Raw genomic sequence first — 10,451 nt, forward strand, 5'->3', positions numbered from 1 at the left:
AAATGCCAACTAAGACATCCACTCCAAATTTCCTACTCGTGATCTCAGCCGCATCTAGTTTGGAAAATTCAGCAAAAGAAGGAAAAGCCAACCAAGGCATCCACTCCAAATCTCTTACCCACGATCTCAGCTGCACCTAGCTTAGAGGATCCAACTTAAGAAGAAAAAGAAAAGGCAAACCAACCCATTGAATCTTTTCAGTATTTTTTTTGAATTATTGTCCTAATATTTTGTTTCCGCTAACCCATCGAATCTTTTCAGCATTTTTTTAGAATTATTGTCCTAAGAGTTTTGCTTCAGCCAACCCATCGAATCTTTTCAGCATTTTTTTAGAATTATTGTTCTAAGATTTTTGCTTCAGCCAACCCATCGAATCTTTTCAGCATTTTTAGAATTATTATCCTAAATTTTGTTTTATTTTTCTTGTCTCTTATGTGTAGCTCGCCCTTATTATATAAAGGCTCCACTTCCTTGTATTGGAATCATTGAAGTTTTGAGTAATAAAATTGTTCCTCAAGTTCTCTATTGGTGTGATCGCAAGAGAGCAACATGCTTGCTCTTCCTCTTCCATCCTTCATCGAAGGCAACGTGCTCGCTTTGACCCGCTTCCCTGCATCACAAATGTTGCTCAATTTATGCATGAGAAGCCACCATAAACTTCCGACCTTTAGATCCACGACGCATATGTGCCGAACCTATTATTTACAGCTCAAGCAGGCCAAGTGCCAATTGCCAGGTTTGATTTATTACAAAGTATTGCTCATAACAACCAACCTCTACCATATCACGTTACACATGCCTTGATGCCCTCACAATTCATTGCCACCCTTACATAGCAGTCCTACCAAAACCCTAACCTGGCAAAGCTACGTAATATTTGTGATACGTGGAACCAAAACATAGATAGCGACACTATGGTTTAAAATTTAATTAGGTCAAATATATGTTTACCGCTCTCTCTTTTTTTTTCAGGGGTGCACCAGAATGAGCCTTTGATGAACGAAGCCCACAGAGACGAGCACTCGTGATTTATGGTGTATACGGCCGTATGATGCATGCAATATAGAATATAATTTGTCTGTAGTGAGATACATGAAAGTCCAGTGCATACAAAATCTTGTGTTGAGCTTCTTCCAAAATGCTGAAGGGAGCCCGTGACGCTCGTCTGTGCTGAATGGATCTCGAGGGAGATCCCCCAAGTCGATACCGACTGTTACGATACTCCGACACATGTTTTTGGAATCAGAAAACGTATCGGCAACGGAAATATGTTCGGACGAAAAGATAAATGCGCCACCAAGGCGGTAGCCTGATGGTAAGAGAGCGATAATTCTGTCCAAATTGTTCGAGTTCGAAACACGTAGGCATCGATTAAATTAGGAGACCGGATGCCCCATGTTCGAATGGCTTGTTGGCGGTTATGCTTTCCTTCCATTTGTACCAAGGTGGTGCTAGATGTGACGTACTCATCTTCGGATGGAGAGGGTATGAGTAAAACAGAGTTTACCTGCATTGAACATTTTTCTAGTGGGGCGGAGGCCCAGTGAAGGCTACTATGCAGGGGTAGGCTATTATGTTCAGGTGTTGAACGTCCGTATTCATTTTCTACTGCCGTCCGTCATGAATCCGTCATCGGATCTCAATTTGTCTCCAACCAAAACACCTCACACGTTGCTTGATAGCCTGCCACGTAACCGCTCGATTACAGTTGTGGAGACCTAACAGCGTGTTTTACAACACCGTTGTTATAACGGTTCGGAGGGGTTCATTACATGCATTTAAACACCGACAGTTAGGTGACCATCATCTCGTTATAATAGCCGTTATATAAAATAAAATAATAACTATTATTTAAAATCTTCATTATCTTTAGATAATATGCATATTTCAAAAACTAATTTTCATCATGTCCATAAAAGAACTGTATTGTTTGGAAAATATTTATTAAATAAACAGCGATTTGGATAATAATATGATTATTAATCATTATTATTGTTCATTATAATACTGTACTGCAGTAGTTTTATAACAATCAAAATTTTAATGTTAAATAATTCAAAACGTGTATGTTATAAGGAAATAATGACAACATTATGGAAATCTGGTGTTTGGAGTTGCGGGAGCAGCAGCTGATTGTCGGTGCGAGCATTGGCAGTTTGGCACAGTATTGTGGCTCGCAAGGGAACAACGGAGACGACGAATGGTTGGATGATGTGGATGCGAACTACACCTCTAACAGAGAAACAAATAATCAATTTTGAAAGAATTTATTATCAGCCTCTTTCAGATATAAATTTATCTGATTCAAAAGCGAAAAACTTGTATCAGTATCTCAGTTTCAATTCAAACATGGGTTTGATCCACACTCCATATTCTGAGAAATATTTACCATCCGGAAAAAGAAAAAAATGGAGTCTTTGTCTTCAAAAATACATTGAGAAACAGCAGATGTATATAATCTTTCAACGAGATAGTGCTTTTTCAAATCTCAGACATCACACACGCAAGGCGTGCATTAGGCGCAAACAACATCTGCTTGGAAGGTGATTCAATCATGGTGATCAACTGGATTCAGAGCTAGCACAGTAGTGACAATCAGCACCGTTGCGTTAGGACATCTGCAGGATTTTGAGGAGGCTTCACGCTTTCTGAGCTACTTATATCTTCTAGAAAGCGAATAGAGTTACCGACTGGATTGCGTTCTTTGCTGCATATCACTCAGAAGAGTTATTTTTGGAAATGCCTTGTGGTTTACATGTGCATTAACTTCTTTTCTCGGGTGGTTCTGGTTGCATTGTATATATAAAAAAAAAAGATTGGACGGCGCGGATGAGGCCATCTGTCAGGGATCACGCGAAGCATTTTAGATGGGCGTAAGACCGCCGATGGTCTGAACGAGGCCGAAGAAGTTTTTGAAAGGAAAGAGGCGGTAGCGAACGACAGGATGACTTGCTGAAATGTCCATTTTAGCTTCCACCCGTATTTCTTTCCCATCCGGTTGCGTAGCCTCCGCCTCTTAGTTTAGGTAGTGCAATTACTCGCGGTATGCTCACCCCCTTTCGGTGCCCTACACAGGTGCATGTGCATGTGTGAGGTCCACTAAAGGTTTGAACGTTTCGTTTCTCCATTCAATGAACCGCTATACTAATAGAGGAAAATTAAAGCAGATCCTCTCTAGTTTGGAATGGAATGTATAGATGAGTTTGGAAATCAGGACTGTCCATATTTCGCACGATCATTACGATTGCACAGGATATATATCACAGAGAAATCATATATACAATCATGATTGCAAGATTCAACCTTTTTATTGAGAATATTTTTTTCCATGAAAATGAAGAATTTTCATGACCGCTAATTAAAAAAAAAAAGACACATTCGATCAATCAGAAATAGAGGAGAGGCACTAGCCAACACTTTGAAAGTTTGGTTATGTCGCTAACATATAGTTGAGCTACGTGGAAAACTTTAGACTTGCCACCGAGGATTTTTTTTTTTTTTAAGGTGATAGAAGTGAATAAACATTACACTTGCACTATTTATTGGAGGAGCATGTGCTGTACAAAAGCACTAGCTCAGAGGAGATATTGATATATACATGATATATGAACATTTCTACTCAATTACAATGCTCGAAACATAACATAATTTGATCAAAGAATCACCAAATAATATTTGGTTTGTAGATTATGACATGTATTTGCACTAAATCTATAATAAGGAAAAAATGTTTATATGCTATGTAAACTATACGCTCTTACATGCATGCTTTCCCTATGGTAGTTATCATTCATCTAATTTATATGAAGAGTTTTTACTATATATATGCTTGTAACATGCATGCCTCATATAATATTTACAGATATGTCTTGGAACCGACCACAACCAACATTACAGACTAATTAATTAGAGCTCGCCACGAAGCCTCCAATCAACCAGTCAAAATCCGCCATGTGACCATCTCAGAGGCAAGCGGAGAGTTTTTCAAATTTTAAATTCTCTGCTTAATTGGTGACACCTCGGCCATAATCACGAGCAGTTTTCTTAACCGCATGGGCAAGATATGCAAACTGTGATGCGCGAACGAAATGCCTGTGGATAACCTTCGGAATATGTGATAGGCTACCAAAGACAACTGATCAGCAAGCCCGAATCCCTCGACAGTAGACACCAACCATCTCCTATACAAATCATTCTCGAAAAACCCTTCAGATAAGTACTCTCAAGCCCTTTATATTTTTATGTAGTTACTCAATTGCTCTCACAACATCTCCACTGTTCTCTAAAAGTCTGTTTGATTAGGCATCGGAGGTTTCTATCGGATATTCTCCAATAAGAACACTTCTTCATTTTTATTGTTTCAGATCAGATCCGGTATCAGAGCAAAAGTTTGAGCACTATCATCTCTTTCTTGCATCATTTCGAAAGTGACCAATATTTGAGCTATCGCTATCCGAGTACAACAACCACCATCCAGCCATATTGGAAGCACATCATGATCTTCGGCCGATTCTACGTCTAAACACCTAACCGATTCCTAGCGGTAACATTTACAAACTCTATCTAAAGCATGCATTTTCCGGAATGAAAGATGATAGACAAGCCTTGGAATAAGATGAACAGATTAGGTCAGCCTGGGTAGTAACTGGAACATTGCTGCTTGGCAGCTTGAGATGATAAAATTTCAAAATAAAAGGCAACCTAGCAAGCTCGTTTATGAATTCTGAGATTTTTATCATGATCCCCAGTAGGAGGAGCAGGGCGGTGAGCGGAACCCAGCGCCCCAGATTCCAAAACTGCCTCCGCTCTCACTCGGGAGGGGACACATTCGTCATTAACCAAGAAACGCTCACTCTCGTGCTCCCCCGCGGTGAGAACTAGAAACCATCTCGCTTGTCCGCTCTCCATACACGTCTCAGCGGAGACGGGGCGGGGCGGTAGCGGGAGATCCATCTGGGTCGTAAAAAAGGCCATCGATTCCCGGGACAGCCAAATCAGAGCCCTTTCGACACCTGGAGCCCCTCCTCTCGCTGACTCCACCTACACTCCCCTGAACCATCCCTCATCGCCTTATTTACTCCACCCCCAACCCCATTCCATCCCTCTCCACTCTCCCTCACCGCCCCTAAGCCTAGCATAGCTTAGAATCCACTTAATTACGCCGATGGTCGGAACCCGCGCCGGCGCCAGGGCAGCCAATCCCTCGGACAAGGAGGCGGAGGACGCGCACGCCGATGCGCCCGACCTCCGGAGCGCCGCGGGCTTCCAGGCGAGCCGGAGGAGGAGGACCACCGCAAGGCGCCGCCCGGAAGACGCCCATCCCGTCGCTGCCCCGCCGCCCGAGACCCCCCCTCAGCCTGGGGCTCGTGTAAGCACGCTGCTGTTTTCTACGTCGAATTCTTCCTAATTTTGCAGCCTTAATTTGTTCGACTGTTTCGTTCATTACCTCCTCGTCGAGTTGATGGGCCCCGAACAACTGGGCCACTCGGTTGGATGGTCTTTCCTTCTTATCTAGATCCTGGATCTGGACCGTCCGATCGATTTGGTCTCCCTTGGATGCCCCCCGCCTGTTTCAAAGTTGGTTGCTTGCTGTTCATCTTTTGATTTCGTGGATTCGTTTCCCTTTTTCCTTCCATGATTCAAAGCTTGAAGCTTTCTTTCCTTAAGAGTGGATAGGAGATCCTCCATGGTTTGGGCCCATTTGTGGGGCATCTGTCATGGTGGACTCATTTATAAGCACGATATATTTGCAGCTCCAGTTCTGTTGTGCTAGATTGGAAGATCTACTCGAGTAAAATTGAATTCATCTCCACAGGGCTGCTAAAGTAGCATGTCATGATTCTTGTCATGATTGCTTAATTCTATTTGCAGATTGTGAGAGAATGATGCCTCTTAGATTCGGTGGATCGATCGAACATTTTATCGCATTCTTGTTTCATGCTATAATCTTGGTAGCATATCGAGCTTGCATTTATTAGTTTTGATGATTATAACAATTGAAGGAGCTTTCTGAAAATGACAAACCAAGTCTTTCGCATAACATGACAGTTTGAATCGATCATTATGGAATCGAACATATGGCTCACAATTAATTTTATCTTCAAATGCAGTGAATTGAGTGCATCATCATGTTCTTGTTTCACATCACGTTATAGCATGGTTGCGAAATTAGAGTTGCAGATTAACTTGACATGGGCAACAACTTCTATGCTGCTATAAAACCCAAAGAAAATCAACAAAATATAGAAAAGCACACAAAAGTGAAGAACAGATCAGAAAATCCCAGAACACCCCCAAAAAATGATAGAGTTCGAGAGATATCACAAAATTTACCAATATGTACATGCACATATATATGTATGTTATATGTATATATGTAAATATTATGTATATAGGTATGTATGCACTTATTCCTAAACAATAATTCAAGGGTTTTACATGGTTATATGAATCAATTGTTAAAGGACAGACCATAAAAAAAATTAAGATTGCTCAACTATTTAGCAGATTGAAATTTTTTCCCCCCAAAATGTGAACTAAACGTCATATTTCTCTCTTGTTATATCATATTGTCAAGTATAGTAGAATTGTAGAGGTTGAAAATGAGAATTGCAAGGGAAATAAATCCTAATCCGGCAGAAAGAAAGCAAAGAAGGGGAAAAAAATCACAAAAGAAGCCAGAAAACTTCCAGAATTTAAAAAAGCTAGTAATATAATGCATGGAGTCAGCTCCAATGATTTTGTATTTTTGATTGAAGCTCCTTGACTTTGTAACTAGCATGATATAGGGCCCCTTCCTCCAATCACTGTCTGATATATTCAGCTGCTCCACCTTGCAGGCATCCATGTTGGATTTGAACGGAGCAGCCCTTGACCCTGATGTAAATTAAATATATTTCAGAAAAAAAAGAGTACCTTCATTTTGTGATTCCTGTCAATCTTTTACCTGAGAGATTCTTGCTGATCTTTATTGTAGCAAGCTATGGATGGTTTGAGATTTCTCCTGCAAAAGGAGCTTAGTCACAGCGATGCTAGTTCCCTGGGAAGAATTGTTCTTCCAAAGGTCAGCCTTCATGCACAACTTTGATGTATGCCGGTGTGGATGTTCCTAAATTGCTGAACTTTTAAACATCATTGTTACAAATTATGCACTTTTATTTAATGAGCATTCTTATTTTCAGCGAGAGGCAGAAGCTTACCTTCCAGTCCTTACAGCTAGGGATGGTGTTGAAATCAACATGGATGATTGGGAGACCTTTCAGGTCTGGACGTTCAAATACAGGTTTGACTGAATCTGCTCAGGCCTCGCTGTCTAATATATAACATGGAAGGCTTAGATTTCAGCAGCTTGTATGGGCTTGAAGTCTTTTCTTATCAGCCTTTTTAATATGTTAAGATATTCGGTATATTATTTCCCTCCAGAAACACAGTTATAAGGGTTGCCATGCTCTCTCTCTCTCTCTCTCTCTCTCTCTCTCTCTCAAATGTGATGCATGCTCTGGAAACTAGCTACATATAAATTTGCAGATATATGAATCTAACCTTGCACTTCTCACACATTGGAACTCAAATAAAAGAGGAGTATGCATGATCTTGTGCATGTTCATGCTTGTGCATTTGCACTTGGTGGTGTGCATGCGTATGTGTTTGTGTGCTTGCGCATCTGTGTGCAAGGATATAGGAGAAATTGCAAGGACTTAGGAAGTATGCAGTGATAGATATTTTTGTTATGTCGGCGTCTTCGACTTAAATCCAACTAGGACATTTTCATAAAGAAGAAATTAAAATAAAGTAGTAATTCAATCTTTATTTCTTATGAGAGAAGACTTGTTGGCTGCTAAGGTGATTACAGTTCACAAGTCAGTACAGTGATTTCATAATTATAGGAATGCATAATTATGGTGACTTAATCGTGTTCTCGTACATGCATAGAGGGTGTTGGCTTCTCATTTCTTATAGGGTTTATTTATATTCTAACATGTTAGCACCATCTAAAATAGTATCTCACTCTTTTATGTTCCTGTAATAGATACTGGCCTAACAATAAAAGCAGGATGTACATACTTGACAACACTGGTAAGCTCCTCTCTTTGCTATTTAATCTTGATAATAGAAAACTCTTTGCTGTCATCCGCTGCCAGCTATATATACTTTTCATCTTGGCTTTCTTTGAACTCAGGGGACTTTGTTAGCACTCATGGCCTCCAAATTGGTGATCTTATCATGATATACAAAGATGACCAAAAAGATAGATTGGTATCACTCCTTATTAAACCCTAACTTTTGCGAATTTTCAAGGAATTTTGATCTGCATCATCCTTATTAGCGGATAACACAAATTAACGCATGGTCTCTTTCGTTGCCAACAAATTGATATCTAGGTCATTCGAGCAAAGAAGGCAGTAAAAGAGCATCCTGCTGCCTTTGCAGATGATGGAATCTTTGATTCCATTGCGCCTGATATTGTGGTGGCTAGTGCAAGATATTCTGACCTCTTTTACCCATTGCCAGATGGTATGAGCATCTCTCATGGAATGAACAACACATATGGGGATGACCTGATCTATGCCTTTGCAGCAGACTTCACAATGGGTTTCTCAGAAGAGAGGATGCAGAACCATTCAGTTGCTGAATAAATTCAGAAGGTTGTGTGGAATTGATAGTGCTTGGTGACTTACATGTCATACTACCGTGCATGATCAATAACTCCTAAACAGACGTTGTTGGATCCTGAATAAGTTTGGTTTGTCTATCAATATGTAGCATAGGATTGAGTTGAGGTTGTATACATTTAGATTGGCCTTGGGCTGGAAGATCGAACCTGATCTCAAGTATGGTTAAATTAAAGTTGACCTTATATGAATCTATATTTTTAGACCTGTTGAATTATGTATAATTAACTGTACTATCGAAATCAGTAAATGATTGTGGTTCCAATTCCATGAATGTTAGTTCAACAAAAATGATTCAAACATCTTCTTATCTTAAAATTCCTGTTTCAACTCAGCCTAACCTAATTAACATGATACAAACCGGCCCGAACCAACTAATCCAACTTACTTAACTTGAGTTTAGTTTAACACGAGCTGGGATTGTGTTGGGTTAAAGAAACTCTAACCTGAGACTGGGGTTGGCTTGGAATAAAGTTGGATGGTAGGGGTTAGATTGGGCTGAGGTTTACCCTCAGCCTGCCCTAGTTTGTCCGAGTTTCAGCCATATACTGTAGGCCCGTTGTCGGCCCATTTCTTGACGACCACTGGGTTCTACAATCGCTTTAAATATCAAATATACGAGGATCAGTGCCTAAGTTCTAACCCATTTAGGGGTTTCTAACTTATCAGCTCTTGTGGATAGTATGTTCTTGTGTATATGTTTCTCTGTCTTCTCTAAATTTGTCATCAACATGACCCATTAGGAGACAAATTTTGCCCATTCTTAGTGTCCTGTCTAAGCATTTGTTTTTTTTCAAACGAATAATAATTTACAAAATTTACAGCTAGCTTGTCCAACTTTTGTATGAAATTCTGTGGAGATAGACTTTGCATCTCTCGAAAGAATAGATCAGTATCTACTCCTTACAAGTTCAAATTTAATAATCTGATATCCGAATTAAAGTTCCATATAATTGATCATAATCCATGCGACTAGAAATGTGCAAAAATCAAGAGTTATGCGCTTGGGTGGTCTCCAATCTATGCATCAAATAGAAACTAAAACGGATAGCTGAAATGATACAAGACCAAGTTTTGGTATGATCTAAGCATTAAAATTTATTTATTTATTAATCTATATATATTTTAGACACCGTAAATTAATAAGTCCAAAATTAATAATCTGATATCCGAATTAAAGTTCCATATAATAGATCATAATCCATGCGACTAGAAATGTGCAAAAATCAAAAGTCATGCGCTTGGGTGGTCTCTAATCTATGCATCAAATAGAAACTAAAACGGATAGCTAAAACGATACAAGATCAAGTTTTGGTATGATCTAAGTCTTAAAATTTATTTATTTATTAATCTATATATATTTTAGACACAGTAAGTTATGATCAAAAAGTGGATTCTTAATTTAAATACTTTACAATGTATTATAGGATGCTAGCATAATAAAAACCACCTGTTTTTTATTTGCTAGACGCATGAGTTCAAGTCCACCAAAACATACGATTTTTGAATTATATTTTTAGTGGTATAGATGATGAGTATCTTCTATTTGAGTATCGAGTTTGGATTTGAGAGGAGTGGTTATCCTTTTCTCTTGAGAGGAATGTAGTTCATCTCAATTATGCGTGCGTCTCTCATAAAATAGTTTGCAGTGAGGAGTAGAAGAGGAAAGGTGAGGATTGCTTCATGAAATGTAGTGGATGCAAGATGTTTATGTGGAGTTGGATGCCGTTTTCAGTGAGCATTTATATTAGTGCACAATATATGATGCAGGTAAAGTTG

General features: G+C 39.4%; 1 protein-coding gene across 3 annotated transcripts; it reads left to right on the forward strand.

The window, feature by feature from the left end:
- Positions 1–4,929: 4,929 nt before the first annotated feature.
- Positions 4,930–8,958, forward strand: LOC120110355 (B3 domain-containing protein LFL1-like). 3 transcript variants are annotated; one of them, XM_088710554.2, is made up of 7 exons: positions 4,930–5,368; positions 6,840–6,881; positions 6,977–7,063; positions 7,182–7,282; positions 8,030–8,076; positions 8,180–8,256; positions 8,512–8,646. In XM_088710554.2, exons 1-7 carry the CDS (start codon positions 5,165–5,167, stop codon positions 8,518–8,520), a joined length of 567 nt encoding a protein of 188 aa, XP_088566680.1. In that variant the 5' UTR covers positions 4,930–5,164; the 3' UTR covers positions 8,521–8,646. The 3 variants fall into 3 exon arrangements, with proteins under 3 accessions (XP_088566680.1, XP_088566679.1, XP_038981100.2); XM_039125172.3 differs by having other exon boundaries at positions 4,934–5,368; positions 8,382–8,958; XM_088710553.2 differs by lacking the exon at positions 6,840–6,881 and having other exon boundaries at positions 8,382–8,958.
- The last annotated feature ends 1,493 nt before the right edge of the window (positions 8,959–10,451 follow it).

Source organism: Phoenix dactylifera, chromosome 1, assembly GCF_051530095.1.
Source record: "Phoenix dactylifera cultivar Ajwa chromosome 1, Ajwa_hap1_PhDact_Kaust_v1.1, whole genome shotgun sequence".
Taxonomy (NCBI): Eukaryota; Viridiplantae; Streptophyta; class Magnoliopsida; order Arecales; family Arecaceae; genus Phoenix; species Phoenix dactylifera.

Coding starts and splice junctions, on each gene's coding strand:
- LOC120110355 (XM_039125172.3), top strand. CDS start 5,165: ATGGTCGGAACCCGCGCCGGCGCCAGGGCAGCCAATCCCTCGGACAAG. Junction 7,064..7,181: donor GAAGAATTGTTCTTCCAAAG/GTCAGCCTTCAT, acceptor TCTTATTTTCAG/CGAGAGGCAGAAGCTTACCT. Junction 7,283..8,029: donor GTCTGGACGTTCAAATACAG/GTTTGACTGAAT, acceptor TTCCTGTAATAG/ATACTGGCCTAACAATAAAA.